General features: G+C 48.8%; 1 protein-coding gene across 1 annotated transcript in view; it reads left to right on the top strand.

Annotated features, from left to right (window-relative positions):
- Nucleotides 1-17,989, top strand: part of GOT2 (glutamic-oxaloacetic transaminase 2) — a 34,828-nt gene extending 16,839 nt beyond the window's left edge. The window contains exons 3-10 of the mRNA XM_073307151.2: nucleotides 1,457-1,585; nucleotides 2,302-2,361; nucleotides 2,513-2,674; nucleotides 3,395-3,499; nucleotides 6,269-6,419; nucleotides 6,778-6,943; nucleotides 8,137-8,287; nucleotides 14,729-17,989. Of these exons, the coding sequence (XP_073163252.1) occupies nucleotides 1,457-1,585; nucleotides 2,302-2,361; nucleotides 2,513-2,674; nucleotides 3,395-3,499; nucleotides 6,269-6,419; nucleotides 6,778-6,943; nucleotides 8,137-8,287; nucleotides 14,729-14,851 (1,047 nt within the window). The 3' untranslated portion in view covers nucleotides 14,852-17,989. The remainder of the gene's footprint in view (nucleotides 1-1,456; nucleotides 1,586-2,301; nucleotides 2,362-2,512; nucleotides 2,675-3,394; nucleotides 3,500-6,268; nucleotides 6,420-6,777; nucleotides 6,944-8,136; nucleotides 8,288-14,728) is intronic.
- Nucleotides 17,990-21,885: the final 3,896 nt, after the last annotated feature.

The raw sequence follows: 21,885 nt of genomic DNA, 5'->3' as shown, positions 1-21,885 counted from the left end.
GACATCTGAAGGAAGAACTAAAATACTTCTCTAGGATCAAATCCTGCTCCCGTTGAAGTAAATAACAAATCTTGCCTATGACTTCCATGATGTCAGACTAGGCTCTGGGCTCCCCCTTGGGGATCATGCTGCCTGGATCTCTTAAACTTTTAAGATTTTTTTTTTTTTTAAACAAGACTGATGCAAAGAGCCCTTCCCTAAACCATGCTGTGTCAGTGAGAAAGAGCTGATGCTAATCTAATAAGGGGCAGTCTCATAAATTCCACTGAATCTTACTGGCTTCTCTCTAATCCAATCTGAAATTTTGGACAGGGAAATTGGACACAGATCTGTATTGTCAAACTCATTGAAATCAGCCTCTCTGAGGGAAATTTTCTCCAGGCATCTGAGCCTTGGCAATGACCGTCCCTCTGTTCTGGGTCTACTGGTATGTTCCCCTCCCAAATGCTCATCTCCATTCATACCGTTTAATAGACTCTGGACACAATACAGGTGTCTTTGCATTAGGTGGGATGAATGTGCTAAGGAGAATGTGGTTGAAATCCATTGTTCTTGCTGCTACTATCTGACCTGTGTGGCATGTGGACAGGGGGAGGGATAGCTCAGTGGTTTGAGCATTGGCTTGCTAAACCCAGGGTTGTGAGTTTAATCCTTGAGGGGGCCATTTAGGGATCTGGGGAAAAAATTGGGGATTGGTCCTGCTTTGAGCAGGGTGGTTGGACTAGATGACCTCCTGGGGTCCCTTCCAACCCTGATATTCTGTGATCATCTAGTCTGACCTCCTGCACATTTCAGGCCACAAAATCTCACCCACCAACTCCTGTAATAGGCCCCTAATCTCTGGCTGAGTTACTGAAGTCCTCAAATCATGGTTTAAAGGCTTCAAGTTACAGAGAGTCCACCATTTACACGCATTTAAACCTGCAAGTAACTCGTGCCACATTGCAGAGGAAGGTGAAAACCCCCAGGGTCTCTGCCAATCTGACCTGAAGGAAAATTCCTTCCTGACCCCAAATATGGCCATCAGTTAGACCATTAGGCAGACACCTGGGAAAGAATTCTCTGTAGTAACTCAGAGCTCTCCCCATCTAGTGTCCCGTCCCGCCATTGGAGATACTGACTGCAAGCAGTCACAGATTGGCTACATGCCATTGTAGGCAGTCTCATCATGCCATCCCCTCCATAAACTTATGAAGCTCAGTCTTGAAGACAGTTAGGTTTTTGGCCCCACTGCTCCTCTTGGAAGGTTGTTCCAGAACTGCACTCCTCTGATAGTTAGAAACCTTGACCTAATTTCAAGCCTAAACTTGATGGCCAGTTTATATTCTTGGGTGGTACCTTACCATTGTAATGAGTGCTAAGCGAAGGAAACTTATTAATATATATTACCTCTGGCAGAGCCTTAGGGAGCCTGTAACAAGTTCGCAGAAACTGAACATGTGTGTTCCTTTCTTAGGCGGAGGCCCAGATAGCTGCTAAGATGATGGACAAGGAGTACTTACCCATTGCAGGGCTGGCGGAGTTCAATAAGGCATCAGCTGAGCTGGCACTGGGTGACACCAATGAGGTTATCAAGAATGGCCGGGTAAAGAGCTAGGTGGAAGACTGGACTAAAATACTGTACAAGTAGGGCTGTTCTAACAGGCCACCCTGTAAGCTTTGTACTTGTCAACAAAAGAATTCCATAACCACGAGCCGACATTTCTCTTGCAGAGTGTTTAAAGAGCAACGGATAATACTTCTAGCTCTTGCAGTGCATTGCCTCGGCACATCTCAGAGTGCTTTACAACGGAGGTCAATATCGTTGTCCCCATTTTAGAGGAGAGAACTGAGACAACAAAGCCTGCATGCCTTGCCCATGGTCATCCAGCCAGGAATAGAACCATGTGTTCTGGTCTAACCGTGGCATTGGCCTAACTCTGCTGCCATTGAAGGCAACTCTGAGCACTTCTGAAAAACTCACTTAAGAGGGGAAGTGACCTTGTCCAAGGGCACAAAGAAGACAGTGTTAGAACTGGAGGTGGAGCTCAGCAATTCCTGGCTTCCAGTCCCTGTGATGAGACAGTATTTCAACTAATGTAGAGCCATGTCTTGCTGTTTAGCTAACTTTTAATCTCAGTTTGTATTGTAAGTTACCATTTGAAATTGAGTAAAAGATCCATGGAACATTGTTTTTAACTTCTCAGGCCTGCAGAATTAACTTGCTGTCTTGAACGGGATTTAGGTATTGATGAGTTAAGAATAGATATTTTTTGTGTAGTAGTTTGGCATCTTACGCATTTGCATCCCTTTTCCTTATAGTATGTCACCGTACAGACGATTTCTGGGACTGGGTCTCTAAGAGTTGGAGCCAGTTTCTTGGTGAGTCCCTGAGAAATGGTGATGGGAGGAGAGGGGACATCTGTGGCTGAAGCTCATGCATTGATTTAAACTTCTTACTGCTGGGAGACTGACTTTCCTATGTGCAGTAATGGAATACACCAGTTGAACTTGCTCTCTCTGTCTGCTGTAGCAACGATTCTTCAAGTACAGCCGTGACGTGTACCTGCCCAAACCATCCTGGGGCAACCACACCCCCATTTTTAGGGATGCTGGCATGCAGCTGCATGCCTATCGCTACTATGATCCCAAGACTTGCGGCTTTGACTTCACTGGAGCCTTGGATGACATTTCTGTGAGTTGACTGTTGAGATGGGAGCAAAGGGGGAAGGTAGTGTTGGTAGTCTCATGACCCTACTTACTTATCTTCTAGGCTGAGCCTGAATCTCGGGCCTCTGAGCAGCTCCCTCATCCTGTAGTTGCAATTTCTAGTAGTCATTTGAACCTCTAAAGCAGCAGTTCTCAACCTTTCCAGACTGCTGTACCCCTTTCAAAAGTCTGATTTGTCTTGTGTACCCCAAGTTTCACTTCAGTTAAAAACTACTTGCTTACACAATCCGACATAAAAATACAAAAGTGTCACAGTACACTATTACTGTGCAAAATTGCTGACTTTCTCATTTTTGCCGTTTAATTATAAAAATAAATCCATTGGAATATAAATACTGTGCTTACATTTCAGTGTATTGTATACAGAGCGGAAATGTCTGTATGAAATTTTATTTTGTATGGACTTAATTAGTGCTTTTTTTGTAGCCTGCTGTAACCCCAGATAAATATCTAGATGAGTTGATGTACCCCCTGATTAAGAACCATTTCTCTAAAGGCTCTACAAAACTCATCACACTCTTGAGCACAAGTTGATTTACTGCTACTCACCTCTTACTCCTCATTTCTGATATTGCTGTGCCTTCTAACTCATTGCTTGCCTGTGGCTTAGTTATCGGCAGCTGAAGAAGAAACATCGCTTTAAACATCTCTTGTCTCATGTCACTCTCTGTAACATCTTCTTTAGAAAATTCCCGAGCAGAGTGTCATTCTCTTCCACGCTTGCGCTCACAACCCCACTGGTGTGGATCCCCGACCAGAGCAATGGAAGGAGCTGGCTGCTGTGGTGAAGGTGAGTTATGGGGTGGCCTGGTGTGTATGTCATATCTGTGTTGATACTACTTTTGACATTGTGCCACGTTCCTAGACTTTCTTAGAGCAAAGTCTTGTTATGTAGTCTTTGGTCTCTATTGAGCAATGGCCCATTTGTCCCTTGTCAACTTGGATGGCAACCTTACCTGTCTAAAGTAGAGGGGAGCCCAAGTGTATTGGACGGTGCAGAAGCAGAATTCACATCACATACTCACAGGTCAAACACTCAGCATTCTATGGAAATACGCTGGAGGGTAGGGATACGGTCCAGAGTGACCTAGACAAATGAGAGGATTGGGCCAAAAGAAACCTGATGAGGTTCAACAGGGACAAGTGCAGAGTCCTGCACTTAGGAAGGAAGAACCTCATGCACTGCTACAGGCTGGGGACCAACCGGTTAAGCAGCAGTTCCGCAGAAAAGGAGTGCGGATTACAGTGGACAAAAAGCTGGATATGAGTCAGCAGTGTGCCCTCGTTGCCAAGAAGGCCAACGACATATTGGGCTGTATTAGTAGAAGCATTGCCAGTAGATTGAGAGAAGTGATTATTCTCCTCTATTTAGCACTGGAGAGGCTGCACATGGAGTACTGTGTCCAGTTTTGTTCACCCCACTACAGACGTGGACAAATTGGAGAGAGTCTAGCGGAGGGCAACGAAAATGATTAGGGGGCTGGGGCACATGACTTATGAGGAGAGGCTGAGGGAACTGGGATTGTTTAATCTGCAGAAGAGAATAGTGAGGGGGGATTTGATAGCAGCCTTCAACTACCTGAAAGGGGGTTCCAAAGAGGATGGAGCTAGGCTGTTCTCAGTGGTGGCAGATGACAGAACAAGGAGCAAGGGTCTCAAGTTGCAGTGGGGGAGGTCTAGGTTGGATATTGGGAAACACTATTACACTAGGAGGGTGGTGAAGCACTAGAGTGGGTTACCTAGGGAGTGGTGGAATCTCCATCCTTAGGAACAACGAGGAGTCTGGTGGCACCTTAAAGACTAACAGATTTATTTGGGCATAAGTTTTTGTGGGTAAAAAACCACTTCAGATGCATGGAGTGAAAATTACAGATGCAGGCATTATATACTGACACATGAAGAGAAGGGAGTTACTTCACAACTGGAGAACCAGTGTTGATTGGGCCAATTTGATCAGGGTGGATGTAGTCCACTCCCAATAATTAATAAGGAGGTGTCAATTCCAGGAGAGGCAAAGCTGCTTTTGTAATGAGCCAGGCACTCCTAGTCCCTATTCAAGCCCAAATTAATGGTGTTAAATTTGCAAATGAATTTTAGTTCTGCAGTTTCTCTTTGAAGTCTGTTTCTGAAGTTTTTTTTTTATTCAAGTATAGCTACTTTTAAATCTGTTATAGAATGTCCAGGAACAGACTTCACTAAACCAAGCAAAGATGAGTTTGAATACACACAGAAGAGTTGATGAATAGAGTGTTACTTTGATACCGTCATTCTTTATCGAGCAACTTAAAGGGCAATCTCTTTAGCTGAAGTAGGTTTTCCTATTCCTGAAAGGAATCTTGTCCAACACATTGGCTAGTAGAATGAAGGCTGAAACTTGGGATTCAAATTAGGAAGCTAAACTTTTGTGGCCGACAACAGGAGATCTGTAGATCTGAGACTTCAGAGACCAGCTGCCAAGGAAGAATGTCTCTCTCCCCCCTCCCCAAAAATACCTTTTATATTAAGGCCCATGGCAGGGGTGGCCAACCTAAGCCTGAGAAGGAGCCAGTATTTACCAATGTACATTGCCAAAAAGCCACAGTAATACATCAGCAGCCCCCCATCACCTCCCCCACCCCTGCTCCCAGTGCCTCCCACCCACCAGCAGCCCCACCAATCAGCGCCTCCCCCTCTCTCCCCACACCTTCCAATCAGCTGTTTCGTGGCATGCAGGAGGCGAGGGGGAAGGGGCAGGAAGGAGTGGGGTGGAGTGGGGGCAGGGCCTGTGGCAGAGCCAGGGGTTGAGCAGTGAGCACCCCCTGGCAGATTGGAAAGTTGGCACCTGTGGCTCCAGCCCCAGAGTCGGTGCCTATACAAGGAGCCGCATATTAACTTCCGAGGAGCTGCATGTGGCTCCGGTTGGCCAACCCTGGCCTATGGCATATATCTGTGGCTCAGTGGCACTGGAAACAGTTTCTAGTAAACCAGGGCCAAAGACTCCTACTTCAGTAAGGATTTGCTGAGGGTGACACTGCTACTAAATGATTGCTTGGTTCCTGAATTGAAGAAGGGAACCCAGTGATGTTGGCTTATTAAGTTGTGTTAAAGCATTAGGGCATTAATATGTTTGTCATGGAAGGGGTCAGAAGACTAAAACACTGAACCCAGCTAAATGTTCGTGCCATCTTGGCCATTGGACAGAGGAAGTGATGGGGGACAGGAGGATGCCAACCAACCTGACTAACTGTCACATACTCTGGGGTTAACATGATGAATCTTCCCTTCAGACACACAGTTCTCAAAGTATTTAGCTCAAAGATTAGTGTGTACACACCTTGAATGCAAATGCACTGGTATGTGCTCCATAATGTGTGACTATGCGTGCCACTTTGTGCTGCCTTTTAGTAGCCAGGAGCCCTGGTGGTTGTGGAAATGGCCCACAGCTGGTGCAGTAACATATGGGGGAGGCCCTGCATAAATATCTAGTAACGCTGCTGACTTAATTCCTACAGCTCATAGGTGACCCTGGACATTCAGCCATTAGAAGGGTGAGTGATTGAATCTTTGTTTTCCCTTGCAGAAAAGAAATCTCTTTGCATTCTTTGACATGGCGTACCAGGGCTTTGCCAGCGGGGACATAAACCGGGACTCCTGGGCTGTGCGTCATTTTATTGAGCAAGGCATTAATGTTGTTCTGTCCCAGTCCTATGCCAAGAACATGGGCCTTTATGGTAAGCAGTGGGAAAGGAAGATGGCTCAGAGGTTAATGATGAGATATGGAGCCTTTCACTTGCAGATTGCAGATGTGAAAGCCACCTGCACCATGAGTGACCAAAAATCCCTACCTTCTGGTGGATGCCTACCAGATCCATGACCTTTCGCCTCCTAGAGGCACTCCCCTTTGGCACAGAAGGGAGATCTGGTCAGAGCTGGGGTACTGGGGAAGCTCATGCTACTCTACCTGTGATGTCCCTTCTGCAAATGGGGACTGCTGTGGTGTCCCAGGGCAAGTCTAATCCAAATGCTGGAGGCCTACAACATTGTCTGTTGTGGTAGGATGGGTATCATCTAACTTGGACTGTGTTTCAGGGGAGCGTGTGGGTGCCTTCTCAGTGATCTGCAAGGATGTGGATGAGGCCAAGAGGGTGGAATCCCAGCTGAAGATCCTGATCCGCCCCATGTATTCAAACCCCCCCATCAATGGAGCTCGTATTGCCTCCACCATCCTGACGAGTCCTGACCTGCGGAAGGAATGGTAAGGCAACTCTCCTTCAGAAGACTGTTTGCTTCTAGTCTGCTCATGATGAGACAGGTGCTGCATAGGAATTATTCAGGACAAAGTACTGAAAAAGTCAGGCTAAACCAGCTTCTCCATTGTAGATAGGGAGCACAAAGGAATGAAACCCCAGTGGAGGGTACTTTAGGGTGACCCATCCCATCAGCCACAATGGGGCGTCATCAGCCAAAGAAGGGGGAAATTCAAGAGGCTTACCCTTGAGGGAAACTTCTAAACAGGGCACAGTCTCCCACCATGCCTGCTCAGTGACTGTTGTTAAAATGAAATGTAGTTCCGACTGAACACTGCCCCTCAAGACTCCCAGTCAAATACACTTGTCAAGGTGCTTCCCTGCATGGGTCTCCTCTGTTGCAGTAACGATGCCAGGGAGCTCTGGCACCAAGCTGATAGCGAGCAAAGAGACAGAAAAGCTACTTACACCTCTCTACCTAGAGCTGCAGGGGAGATGCCAGTGTATAGTCCAGCTCTTCCAGGAGGGGAGTTCCTTTAAATACAGCATACTCTCCTTCCTCTGACTATGCTGACTTCCCGCTGCTGCTGCTGCTCCAAACATAGACCCTAGCAGTGCTGTTTGAACAGGTGGACTGATCAGTAAGGTCTGTAGAACTGGACGTTGTCCTGGATGGCATCAGAAATATTTCTGTTCATGATGAGCCCCTTGATATTTAAACTTCATGGCTCGAGTGTGCTTAACAATCAACCCTCTGCAATGGGAAACCCTGTGAGTATGGTGATCTCACTCTGGTCCCCTCTGATTGGAGTCCATATCACACTCACTGTGCATAATCTGGGTTAATAAAGAGCTCCCATCTTCTGATCACAGGAGAGAGAGGCAGCTCCTAAAGCAGTGTGGACTCAACTTCCCACACTGAACTAAAACACTAGGCTTGCTCTGCCTCTTTAACTGAAGCCACCAAAGTGATCTTTTGCCTGTAGCACTCTCAGTTGAATGTGTGCATGACCAGTTTCAAGCAGCAGTGCATAACTTCATTTCAGCATCTCAGGTTGGTGCCCAGTGTGAATTGTGAAGAGGGAAGCTTTAGAAGTGTTTCCTTGGGTAGTCAACTGCATGCTAGTCTCTGTTGTTGTCCTGCCTCACCTTTGTCTGAATCTGATGTCCATGCATCTCCTTCCTGTTGCTCCTCCTGCAGGCTGGAAGAGGTGAAGGGGATGGCTAACCGAATCATTGACATGCGCAACCAACTGGTGGCCAACCTCAAGAAAGAAGGCTCCTCCCACAACTGGCAACACATCACTGACCAGATCGGCATGTTCTGTTACACAGGGCTGAAACCTGAACAGGTAAGTGCGATTCTCAAGAATCTGCTTGAAAAACAATTCCCCTGGACTTGAGGGAACAGGAAGCACATGGATATCCACGGCAGGCTGGGCTTATGGAACACATGCTGTTCATGGGCAGGTGTGGGGAGCTGATGACGAAATAATCTCCCACTTCAGCATTGGCTTTTTCTTTCTAAATATGTCTCAGGTCAGTGTTAAATTAAACTGATAAGATGTACCTGACTTTCATGTAGTCTCCTTGGGGGAATCCCAGTGGGACCTAAGCAGGTTGCCCTAAGGCAGTTTCCAGGAGAAATTCCAGTCCTGTTGGATTGCTCTGTGTGTGTGAGATTCCTGCTGGCTGCATGCTGGTCTGCTCAGTGCATTGCCTTGAAGGAGCAGCTTGTCCTCTCATTGAAAAAGAAGTTGGTCCCTTCTGGGTTGCTAGTGGCTGCATTAGGGAAAACATAGAATTATCATAGAATATCAGGGTTGGAAGGGACCTCAGGAGGTCATTTAGTCCCACCCCCTGCTCAAAGCAGGACCAGTCCCCAACTAAATCAGCCCAGCCAGGGCTTTGTCAAGCCTCACCTTAAAAACCTCTAAGGAAAGAGATTCCCCCACCTCCCTAGATAACACATTCCAGTGTTTCACCACCCTCCTAGTGAAAAAGTTTTTTCTAATATCCAACCTAAACCTCCCCCACTGCTACTTGAGACCATTACTCCTTGTTCTGGCACCTGGTAGCACTGAAAACAGTCTAGATCCATCCTCTTTGGAACCCCCTTTCAGGTAGTTGAAAGCAGCTATCAAATCCCCCCTCATTCTTCTCTTCCGCAGACTAAACAATCCCAGTTCCCTCAGCCTCTCCTCATAAGTCATGTGTTCCAGTCCCCTAATCATTTTTGTTGCCCTCCACTGGACTCTTTCCAATTTTTCCACATCCTTCTTGTAGCATGGGGCCCAAAACTGGACACAGTACTCCAGATGAGGCCTCACCAAAGTCAAATAGAGGGGAACAATCACATCCCTCGATCTACTGGCAATGCCCCTACTTATACAGCCCAAAATGCCATTAGCCTTCTTGGCACCAAGGGCACACTGTTGACTCATATCCAGCTTCTCGTCCACTGTAACCCCTAGGTCCTTTTCTGCAGAACTGCTGCCGAGCCATTCGGTCCCTAGTCTGTAGCGGTGCATGGGATTCTTCCGTCCTAAGTGCAGGACTCTGCACTTATCCTTGTTGAACCTCATCAGATTTCTTTTGGCCCAATTCTCTAATTTCTCTAGGTCCCTCTGTATCCTATCCCTACCCTCCAGCGTATCTACCTCTCCTCCCACTTTAGTGACCTCTGCAAACTTGCTGAGGGTGCAATCCACACCATCCTCCAGATCATTTATGAAGATATTGAACAAAACCAGCCCGAGGACTGACCCTTGGGGTACTCCACTCGATACTGGCTGCCAACTAGACATGGAGCCTTTGATCGCTACCTGTTGAGCCCAACGATCTAGCCAGCTTTCTATCCACCTTATAGTCCATTAATCCAGCCCATACTACTTTAACTTGCTCGCAAGAATACTGTGGGAGACCGTGTCAAAAGCTTTGCTAAAGTCAAGGAACAACATGTCCACTGCTTTCCCCTCATCCAGAGAGCCAGTTATCTCGTAATAGAAAGCAATTAGATTAATTAGGCATGACTTGCCCTGGGTGAATCCATGCTGACTGTTCCTGATCACTTTCATAGAATCATAGAATATCAGGGTTGGAAGGGACCCCAGAAGATCATCTAGTCCAACCCCCTGCCTGCTCGAAGCAGGACCAATTCCCAGTTAAATCATCCCAGCCAGGGCTTTGTCAAGCCTGACCTTAAAAACCTCTAAGGAAGGAGATTCTACCACCTCCCTAGGTAACGCATTCCAGTGTTTCACCACCCTCTTAGTGAAAAAGTTTTTCCTAATATCCAATCTAAACCTCCCCCACTGCAACTTGAGACCATTACTCCTCGTTCTGTCATCTGCTACCATTGAGAACAGTCTAGAGCCATCCTCTTTGGAACCCCCTTTCAGGTAGTTGAAAACAGCTATCAAATCCCCCCTCATTCTTCTCTTCTGCAGGCTAAACAATCCCAGCTCCCTCAGCCTCTCCTCATAACTCATGTGTTCCAGTCCCCTGATCAATTTTGTTGCCCTTCGCTGGACTCTCTCCAATTTATCCACATCCTTCTTGAAGTGTGGGGCCCAAAACTGGACACAGTACTCCAGAGGAGGCCTCACCAATGTCGAATAGAGGGGAACGATCACGTCCCTCGATCTGCTCGCTATGCCCCTACTTATACATCCCAAAATGCCATTGGCCTTTTTGGCAACAAGGGCACACTGCTGACTCATATCCAGCTTCTCGTCCACAGTCACCCCTAGGTCCTTTTCCGCAGAACTGCTGCCTAGCCATTCGGTCCCTAGTCTGTAGCTGTGCATTGGGTTCTTCCGTCACTTATCCTTATTGAACCTCATCAGATTTCTTTTGGCCCAATCCTCCAATTTGTCTAGGTCCTTCTGTATCCTATCCCTCCCCTCCAGCATATCTACCACTCCTCCCAGTTTAGTATCATCCGCAAATTTGCTGAGAGTGCAATCCACACCATCCTCCAGATCATTTATGAAGATATTGAACAAAACCGGCCCCAGGACCGACCCTTGGGGCACTCCACTTGATACCGGCTGCCAACTAGACATGGAGCCATTGATCACTACCCGTTGAGCCCGACAATCTAGCCAGCTTTCTACCCACCTTATAGTGCATTCATCCAGCCCATACTTCCTTAACTTGCTGACAAGAATACTGTGGGAGACCGTGTCAAAAGCTTTGCTAAAGTCAAGAAACAATACATCCACTGCTTTCCCTTCATCCACAGAACCAGTAATCTCATCATAGAAGGCGATTAGATTAGTCAGGCATGACCTTCCCTTGGTGAATCCATGCTGGCTGTTCCTGATCACTTTCCTCTCATGCAAGTGCTTCAGGATTGATTCTTTGAGGACCTGCTCCATGATTTTTCCAGGGACTGAGGTGAGGCTGACTGGCCTGTAGTTCCCAGGATCCTCCTTCTTCCCTTTTTTAAAGATTGGCACTACATTAGCCTTTTTCCAGTCATCTGGGACTTCCCCGGTTCGCCACGAGTTTTCCAAGATAATGGCCAATGGCTCTACAATCACAGCCGCCAATTCCTTCAGCACTCTCGGATGCAACTCGTCCGGCCCCATGGACTTGTGCACGTCCAGCTTTTCTAAATAGTCCCTAACCACCTCTATCTCCACAGAGGGCTGGCCATCTCTTCCCCATTTTGTGATGCCCAGCGCAGCAGTCTGGGAGCTGACCTTGTTAGTGAAAACAGAGGCAAAAAAAGCATTGAGTACATTAGCTTTTTCCACATCCTCTGTCACTAGGTTGCCTCCCTCATTCAGTAAGGGGCCCACACATTCCTTGGCTTTCTTCTTGTTGCCAACATACCTGAAGAAACCCTTCTTGTTACTCTTGACATCTCTGGCTAGCTGCAGCTCCAGGTGCGATTTGGCCCTCCTGATATCATTCCTACATGCCCGAGCAATATTTTTATACTCTTCCCTGGTCATATGTCCAACCTTCCACTTCTTGTAAGCTTCTTTTTTATGTTTAAGATCCACTAGGATTTCACCATTAAGCCAAGCTGGTCGCCTGCCATATTTACTATTCTTTCGACTCATTGGGATAGTTTGTCCCTGTAACCTCAACAGGGATTCCTTGAAATACAGCCAGCTCTCCTGGACTCCTTTCCCCTTCAAGTTAGTCCCCCAGGGGATCCTGGCCATCCGTTCCCTGAGGGAGTCGAAGTCTGCTTTCCTGAAGTCCAGGGTCCGTATCCTGCTGCTTACCTTTCTTCCCTGCGTCAGGATCCTGAACTCAACCAACTCATGGTCACTGCCTCCCAGATTCCCATCCACTTTTGCTTCCCCCACTAATTCTACCCGGTTTGTGAGCAACAGGTCAAGAAAAGCGCCCCCCCCCCAGTTGGCTCCTCTAGCACTTGCGCTAGGAAATTGTCCCCTACGCTTTCCAAAAAATTCCTGGATTGTCTATGCACCGCTGTATTGCTCTCCCAGCAGATATCAGGAAAATTAAAGTCACCCATGAGAATCAGGGCATGCGATCTAGTAGCTTCCGTGAGCTGCCGGAAGAAAGCCTCATCCACCTCATCCCCCTGGTCCGGTGGTCTATAGCAGACTCCCACCACTACATCACTCTTGTTGCACACACTTCTAAACTTAATCCAGAGACACTCAGGTTTTTCTGCAGTTTCGTACCGGAGCTCTGAGCAGTCATACTGCTCCCTTACATACAGTGCTACTCCCCCACCTTTTCTGCCCTGCCTGTCCTTCCTGAACAGTTTATAACCATCCATGACAGTACTCCAGTCATGTGAGTTATCCCACCAAGTCTCTGTTATTCCGATCACGTCATAGTTCCTTGACATCACCAGGACCTCCAGTTCTCCCTGCTTGTTTCCAAGGCTTTGTGCATTTGTATATAAGCACTTGAGATAACCTGTTGATCGCCCCTCATTCCCAGTATGAGGCAGGAGCCCTCCCCTCACAGACATTCCTGCCTGTGCTTCCTCCCGGTATCCCGCTTTCCCACTTACCTCAGGGCTTTGGTCTCCTTCCCCCGGTGAACCTAGTTTAAAGCCCTCCTCACTAGGTTAGCCAGCCTGCTGGCAAAGATGCTCTTCCCTCTCTTCGTAAGATGGAGCCCGTCTCTGCCCAGCACTCCTCCTTCATGGAACACCATCCCATGGTCAAAGAAACCAAAGCCTTCTCTCCGACACCACCTGCGTAGCCATTCGTTGACTTCCACGATTCGACACTCCCTACCTAGGCCTTTTCCTTCCACGGGGAGGATGGACGAGAACACCACTTGCGCCTCCAACTCCTTTATCCTTCTTCCTAGAGCCACGTAGTCCGCAGTGATCCGCTCAAGGTCATTCTTGGGAGTATCATTGGTGCCCACGTGGAGAAGCAGGAAGGGGTAGCGATCCGAGGGCTTGATGAGTCTCGGCAGTCTCTCCGTCACATCGCAAATCTTAGCCCCTGGCAAGCAGCAGACTTCTCAGTTTTCCCGGTCAGGGCGGCAGATAGATGACTCAGTCCCCCGGAGGAGAGAGTCCCCGACCACCACCACCCGCCTTCTCCTCTTGGGAGTGGTGGTCGTGGAACTCCCAACCTCAGGACATAGCATCTCATGCCTTCCAACCAGCGGAGTCTCCTTCTGCTTTCTCGCCCCAGACATATCATCTGGTCCACTCTCCGCAACGATACCTGTGGAGAGAACATGAAAGCGGTTAGTTACCTGTGTCTGTGTTACTGGAACCCGGACATTCCGCTTACCTCTTCTGGAGGTCACATGTTGCCAAGCTTCTTCACTGGCCTCTTGGCTCCTCTGTGCAACCTGCTCTATATCTGTAGAGCTTTGTGCCCCTAGAAGCCTATCCTGAGTTTTGTCCAGAAAATCCTCAGTTTCTCGTATGCAACGCAGGGTCGTTATCTGTTGCTCCAGACCTTCAATCTTCTCTTCCAATATGGAGACCAGCTTGCACTTTGTACAGACAAAGTCGCTTCTGTCCTGTGGAAGAAAGACAAACATGGCACATCCAGTGCGGGTCACAACAGCTGAACCCCCCCCTTCCATATCACCTTCCTACTATGAGCTTTCCTCAGAGCAGTTTGCAAGACATAAGCCTCACTGGGCTCACTCCAGGCGAACTCCCAGGCAAACTCCTGCTGTGAGCTGCTCTGCTGTCCCCGCTGCTCAGCTGGTTCGCGAAGCTCTGGCTATTTTTAAACAGCCAGGCTTCCCTCCTCTAAGTGCTTCAGAATTGATTCCTTGAGAACCTGCTCCATGATTTTTCCAGGGACTGAGGTGAGGCTGACTGGCCTGTAGTTCCCCGGATCCTCCTCCTTCCCTTTTTTAAAGATGGGCACTACATTAGTTTTTTTTCAGTCGTCCGGGACCTCCCCCGATCGCCATGAGTTTTCAAAGATAATGGCCAGGATACTGGGCTGGATGCACCTTTGGTCTGACCCAATACGGCCATTCTTATGTGCCACAGTGCTAGTGAGTATGTTTCAGGGCTGGCCAAAGAACAGTTTGCAGGCCGAGTGCAGCTCAGAGCTCTGTGATGTGACCTGGGGAAGCCACCTACTCTCATATAAACTACAATTCCCCACATGCAGTGCTGAGTCTCTACCTATCTACTGCTAGAATCAGGATGGAGCACTGCATGCTGGGATTCAGTCTCCATGGGCTACACCTTCATTTTAGGCAAACTGATTGTGACTTGAGGCCCTGGCAAGCTGCCAAAGCAGCCCTTCAGTCAGGTGAAGTTTGGACACCCCAGAACTAAGAACTTTTTTGTTTTTTCCCCTTAGGTGGAGCAACTAACCAAGGAGTTCTCCATATACATGACAAAAGATGGCCGGATCTCCGTGGCAGGGGTCACATCTGGTAACGTGGGTTACCTAGCTCATGCAGTACACCAGGTCAGCAAGTAAATGTGGTGGAGCAGACGGCCTTCCCTTCAATGGTCTTTGGACTTTCTGATGCAAGAGGAAGGGGAAGTGCATTTGGGTCCTTGGGGCAAGCGGAATATTTACTTTCAACCACAGCACTTGACTCTGTCATTTAATGTATCTCATGTACAAGGCCTCAGCTAGCGGCATCAACACATCGTAGCCAAAGCCACCTGCCCTCTCTGACAGGGATGTCACTGGTTTCTGCTCCTCTCTTCAGAAGTATCTTCTCGTGTTATGCACCCTCTCCCCTACACAGGCACCCTTCAGGCTTTAAATGTCTTGGCAGAACTACTGCATGTAGAATGATAGAACTTGGACCAAGAGCACTGGGCGCCAAGTGGCGTCTCTGTGCCCATCCCTTACTTGGGAGGGGAGAAGGCTTCATAACCTAGTTCAGTTACTGTTTTTAAATGAGCTAGAACAGGATCAAGACCCTGTCTTCCCACTCTGAAAGGAGATCAAGTAAAGCATCACTGCATTCATGTAAACAGGGAAACCTGTCCTTACACACTGTGGTGGGGTAGAGCAAAAGCTTGAGCTGTGTGAGCCACTGCAGCCCAATTGTCCATTTGTACAGCATGTCTGCTTGTTTTGCTCCCGTCATTCGAGGAAGGTCACTGAAGCTGAAAACTCTGTATGTAATTGAAGGTTTTTGGAGTCTGCTCCTCATGGGCAGTGGGTGGAGCCCCTATTCAGGGAGCCTAGTCCCTAGCTCTGCCCCTTCCGCTGCCACCCACTTCTCCCCTGGTGGCTGGAGCCCTGAGCCCCCCCACCCAACCTGCTTGGAAGAGCCCCGGGCTGGCGTGTGTAGTGCAGTTTGTGCATAATAAGCACAAATTTCCACCATGAAACCCACAACCGGCGGCGTCCGCCAGCAGCAGCTGCACTAGGGGAGGTTAAGCCTCCCCAGCCTGTTCTACCCATCGCCCATGCTGCTCCTCCAGATTGGTAGTTGTAGGGGGAGTGAATATGGCATACAAGTCTTGCTTGAAAAACAGCTTTTGATCAAATGTCCTAGAAAACCAGCTTGAGATCCCAGATGATTAACCCTCAGCCTGTGTGGACTTGCATCACCAACGTATTTTTAAAATTGATTCCTCCTTTCCTGTCCGAGTGCTACCGATGAGGGGCCTGTACCACCTTTGCAGCAATAGGAGCATGAAAGGAGAAAGCACTTTCCAGAGAGCGCATGCATGAGGGATACTGATTACACAGTCACAATCTAAGCCTCTGAATGCCACTTCTGGGGGTTGGTTTTGTCTCTAACAATTGCAGAAAAATAACACAGAGGGTCTGAATTTGCTTCTGAACAAGTAAAACGGAAAAGCTTTAGGGAACTCGTGATATCAAAGCCTGAATAATTTCTGGCTTTTCTTTCTAGTCAGGAATCTCATCTCCCTTCAGAAAAAGGAGTGGTGCTGTTAGGGCATGTAAGATAGATCAGTGCCTCTCTGGGGTTGTCGTGTCTCACTTTAATCTTGTTTGGAAACATGGCTTGCTTCATTCTCCCCCTCCCACGCCTCCCCAAGTGCCATTCGCACAGAAGTAGAGTGATTCCTCCTACGCTAAGATTCTGCTCTGAAAAATGGCCCCTTATTTTGCCTGACCTGATCGTGGTGTGTAGTCTCCTATCCCTGCTACTAGAGAGACAACCAGTCTTAGCTGTTAGGAATCTGAAATTGCTGCTTTTCCTCCAGAGCTGAGAGAGAGAGAGAAGGCTGACTTCAATTCCTTGTGCATCAACAGCCCTAACTGGCCTGGGTTTGAGACTTAGTTATACCTGTGTAACCTCCTGAAAGCACGGGGGTTGTGCCCAGGTGTCGGGAGAGTATACTTAAACTGAACTCTCAGCACTCCTGGTCATATGCAGGAAGGAAAGATTCCATTCTGAAGGACAGCTCATTTTAAAAAAAACAAAAACAAAAAACCCTTTTTCCTTGTAAACTAAGAGTTGTCTCTTAGCAACTGATCAATAAACATGGAACCCCATGATGTCTCTTCTTTCACAGTCACTCTTCAGAGTGGAAGTGGACTTTGATATTTAATCCTGAATAGACTCTCCTGCACACCACTGAAGCCATATTGATCAATTCTGGCTTTCCACTGTTTGTCAGATGAAACCAACTCTTAAGGCTGAGCCCCTCCCCATTTTGTCTCTTCTTCCACAGTGTATGTCATCTTATAACCAATGAGCTGGGTTTCCATAGTTCTCCCCCCATACACCCCAATTTTAGAGGTTGAGGCTGCATTCAAATCTCTTGGGCTATGCTTAAAGCCCATGGCTTCCCATTGATTTGAGAAAGAGTTACATGGCTAAAACTCCAGTTCACTTATTTAAAAAGTAATTGGAACAGTTTGAATGGAAATTGGTTTTAAGAGCTCAGCAGGCCTTAAAGCAAACACAACAATGAAGTGTTTCCGTCGTGTCTGGCTGCATGAAGTTCTCCGTTGCTGAAGGTAGAGGCCTGAATGTGAGCATACATGAGGACACCTGCAAGGTACTGCTGCCCCCTCTGATCCCCATGTGTTTTCTTTTTTTCCTACTCACTCCCAGATTGGCTCCATCTCTCTTATAACTGTCCATGGGGATCTTTCCTGTTTTAGTCCCTAGAGGGCTTTTTGCTGATCGACAGGCAGCTGTCACTTCTGTAGTTCCTTCCTACCACTGTTCCATCCCGAACAGCTGAGAATACCCTGGTCTACCCTAAGCCACCACCTCTATACCCAGAAGTAAAGGAGGATTCTAGCCTGTCCCAGGTAAAGAGAAGTCAATTGCACTTTAATGGCAGTGGTGATATAGATGTCCTCCTGCATGGGAGTTACTGAAGCCACCTGCCCAAAGCCTTCACTTCTTTCTGATTCTCATGTGCATCTGGTTAGGGAATTACTTTTTTGTGCTGTGGTTCTAAGCTTGTGTGTGCTTCCAGCTCTGATCTTCACCTCTCTAGGCAAGCCGTCTGCCATGGGCTAGTCATTTAGGCCTTTATGCAGCCTGTTCTCTGTTACGATAAAACTGTTACAGCTGGAGTGTATCCATGTTTCTCTGAATAAGTCTGTAACACCTTCATTGACATTTTTTTCTGTTGCCAATTACAAACAGTCCATCTAGGCTCACAAGTCAGTCTGTTCTTGGGAAGATTGTTCTAAAGTTAACACTAAACAAAACTTCTTACAGCACTTTATCCAAATATTAAACCAGGTATTTTGGATTAAAAAAAAGAAGAAATTGTTCAGCACTAGCGTGGCTGAGGTTTTGAAAGCCTCCAGTTGGTGCATCTCCACCTTGAGCTACCTTCGGCCTGACTCTTCAAAGGTGCCGGGGGAGGGGTTCCTATACCCCACCCCATACCTGTGGGTGCGATTGGTTGGGGAGCGGGCTACCATAACTGCTGCACCAGCACGGTGGGGGAAGTCCACTGTGCCTTGGAGGGAACTCATGACAAACGGCTTTCAAGTCTTCTCTAGGAGCAGCATAATACACTGCCCCGGGCTCAGGCCTTGTGGCAAAGCCATGAATGAGCCCTGTTTTCAGGGGAGATTGCCTCCAGACCAGGCAAGAGCCAATTAACCAGAAACGCAAATATCCTGAAACAATGGCCAAATAGAGGAATAAGAATGGATCTTACAATGGCGAAAGCTTCAGTTAGTCTGATTCAGCAACACCACCAGCCGAGTCCTCACCGTAATGCTCCGCTCACTACGTTGGCACCGTGTGGGATTCTGAGTGTTGTCAGGTGTGTGTTCTCTCTGTATGCTGTTCCAGCCCTGTGCAGGTAGTTGATTCAGCCAACCTTGATAGCACTACTCAGAAAGACCATGGACTCAGTTTGGTGACGAAGGCCCTTGGCCAGGTTTGTCGCCCTCAAGGCACAGTACTAGCACCTTGGCTCCATGGTTACAGGCACACTAAGACGAGTGCCAGTCAGCAGCAGGAATTTCTGCTGTCCCTTTGGCCGCACAAAGGGCTAAGGCAAGGTACACCAACATTTATAGACTGAGACAAACGACTTACGTTCCACCTTACATGTTTTGTGACATCAGCTTGGCCCCTGGTATCATGCTCCAGGTGTCTCAGGCAAAACATCCTCTTACCTGGTGTTAGGTCAGAATGGCCCTGGGCTAATCTTTTGGAGTGTTCTCACATGTGCCCACTTTCTGTTGCTTTTAGGAGTGCTTTTTAGCAATGCGAGCAATACTTTTGCCATGGTCATATATTGCAGAGGTTCTCAAAATTGGGGGGTGTGAGAAGCTGCTCTTTCTGCAGAGCTGGATGGCAGTATAGGTACTTGGGTGGCAGGAGCTGGGTGAGGGGCTTTAAAGGACCACAGACACAAAGAGGGGACATAATCAAATAAGTTTGAGAACCTCTGATCTATTGGATAGTGAATTTGTAAACATCTATTTTAATACATGGCTTAACTTTATTCACAACCTCTGGTTCAGGCCTCAGGGCTTACTCCAAGCTCCCCACCCCCACCCCCCAACACACACACAACAGGGATTCCTCAAGTGGCACTGAGATGTAGCTGCGTCTGGGGTGAGGCACAGGTGGTGTTTATTCCTCGCCCAGCATTGAGATGCAGCTGTCCCGGGTATATTTGTACAGGCATCTCTCACCCAATGCTGAGATCCGGCTGCCTCTGAGGTGAGATAAAGGGCTGTTTATAGATGCCATGATTGGCAAAGAGATGCAGCCATCTCTAGGTTGGAGCATGGGGTAGGATTGCCAGGTGTCCAGTTTTCAACCGGAACGCCTGCTTGAAAAGGGACCCTGGCAGCTCCGGTCAGCACACTGACTGGGCCATTAAAAGTCCGGTTGGCAGTTGCTAGGCAGAGGTGCTCCCAATGGGAGCTGCGGGGGCAATGCCTGCAGGCAGAGGCAGCGCACAGAGCCACCTGGCCATGCTCTGCCTAGGAGCCGAGGGACGTGTCGCAGCTTCTAGGGAGCCCTCTGAGGTAAGCGCTGCCCAGAGCCTGCACCCTGAGCCCCCTCCCACACGCAAACTCCCTCCCAGAGCCCGCACCCCCTCTCAAACTCCAACTCCCTGTCCCATCCCTGAGTCCCCCTCCTGCATCCAAATTCCCTCCCAGATCCCATACACCCTAACCCCCTGCCCCAGCATGGAGCCCCTCAGTTCTGGCCCCACCCCAGAGCCTGCACCCCCAGCCAGAGTCCTCACCCCTCTCCTGCACCCTAACCCCCTGCCCCAGCCTGGTGAAAATGAGCAAGAGAGTGAGGGTGGGGGAGAGTGAGTGACAGAGGGAGGGAGGGTTGGAGAGGGTGGGGCCCTGGACAAGGGGCAGGGATGGAGTCTAGGGGAGGGGCTAGGCAAGAGGGTTCAGTTCTGTGCGATTAGAAAGTTGGCAACCCTAGCATGGGGGATGCTTACATGCTGGTGGGATCCGGCCCACACTGTTCCTAGAAGTAACAGGATGTCCAGGATTCTGGGAACACAGGAGTGGCACCTTTGTCTCCTATCTCACTCCTGTCTCCAGGCCATTCCCCAAGTCTCCTCCCCCATCTTCCCATCCATCCCAACTCCCCACTACAAGTGCCACAGAGCTGTGGTGGGGCAGGGGGAATCCCCAGCTGGGCCACAAGTTCAGTAACTGGGTTCTGAGGCTGCCTGGGAAATGAAAATCGAGGGAGGGGGGAGAGAAGTGCATTGTGGGAGAAGAGGCAGCATTGTGCTACAATCTCCTGTCACAGGCTCCAGCTTGCCATGCCAGAGTAGGGAACACCATGTCCAGACCCCCACCCCAAATCCCTGCCAGGCAGCCCCATTCTCAATGCCCACATCCCTGCCATCCTCCCCCTAGTCTCCACCAGCTCCCCCCTCTCCTTTCCGTTGTAGAACTGGGCAACTTCCAGTCAGTGTTCCTGCCAGGCCGGTATTAGGAAGAGCACTGTGGGAATTTTCCAGCTAGTTTTCCCCAACGGGACACTATTAGAGTGTGTACAGGGACAATGTAACTTCCAGTCACGGTTGCTGGATACTATTAAACTTCCGGTCACCGTTCCTGGTCAGACGCTATTACTATTCGAGCTCCTCACTGGGGCGATTTAACTTCCGGGCACTGTTCTCGGACAGACACTGTGAGAGCACGTACCCAATTACCTTAACTTCTGGACCAGGCGGCCACTATTAAACTGAGTACCAGGTTAGGGTGACCATATTTCCCTATGGTGAATACGGGACACCTGGTAAAATTACTCATATTCAAGCGAGTTCAACAGCAATCAGACAGAACTAGGCCGTACGCACATTCAAATTAACATCAAGTTGACTGAGCCCCTGTTAAAAAGAAATACTGTGCAATTGGATTATTTTTATTTACCTTCTTATCTTTAAGGCTTTAGGGTTCACACAGGGACACACACACATGGGGAGACGTGACACAAATACACTCCCATACACCTCTCTCACAAAGAGGAGGTGACCAACCTACCTGACTCTCCCTGCCTGGAGCTCTCTGCCCTCCATGCCTGGCTGGGCCCCCAGGACGGACCCACCTCTCTTGGTACCTTGGGCTGTGTCTTCCCAAGGCAACACATGGGGGGTCACGCAGGGTCACATGCTCCCCCACCCCAGATTTCTGCCAGGGTTCACCCCAGAATGTGGCCAGCAGCAGCCTTTCAGCACTATGCAGGAGGGAAGGGACGGGAGCTCCAGCCATGGGAGTGGGGGCGGGGAGAAGGGATGACCTGGCCTGTGACTTTACAGAGTTCATCTATTCTCTCACCCCCACCCCCACCCGTGGCTGGAAGAAGCTTATCCTTTCCTTCCTGCACGGTGTCAAAAGGCAGCTAACACCTCTAGGCTGCTGCTGGCCACAGACATAAACCAGCCGCCTCTGGCTACAGCATGGCCAGGACCGGGTTAAGCCCTAAGGAGCATTGTGCACCAGGGCCCAGGGAACCTGACTGCAGCAGCTTCAGTGAACCCAGCCAGAGGGGTGGCTCAGCAGCAGAGGGTGCTTAGGAGACAGAGCAGCCCTGTGCTCCCTGGGGG

This window comes from Lepidochelys kempii, chromosome 12 (genome assembly GCF_965140285.1).
Source record: "Lepidochelys kempii isolate rLepKem1 chromosome 12, rLepKem1.hap1, whole genome shotgun sequence".
NCBI lineage: Eukaryota > Metazoa > Chordata > Testudines > Cheloniidae > Lepidochelys > Lepidochelys kempii.
The sequence above is the reverse complement of the archived record's forward strand: the minus strand, read 5'-3'. Positions and strand labels throughout refer to the sequence as shown.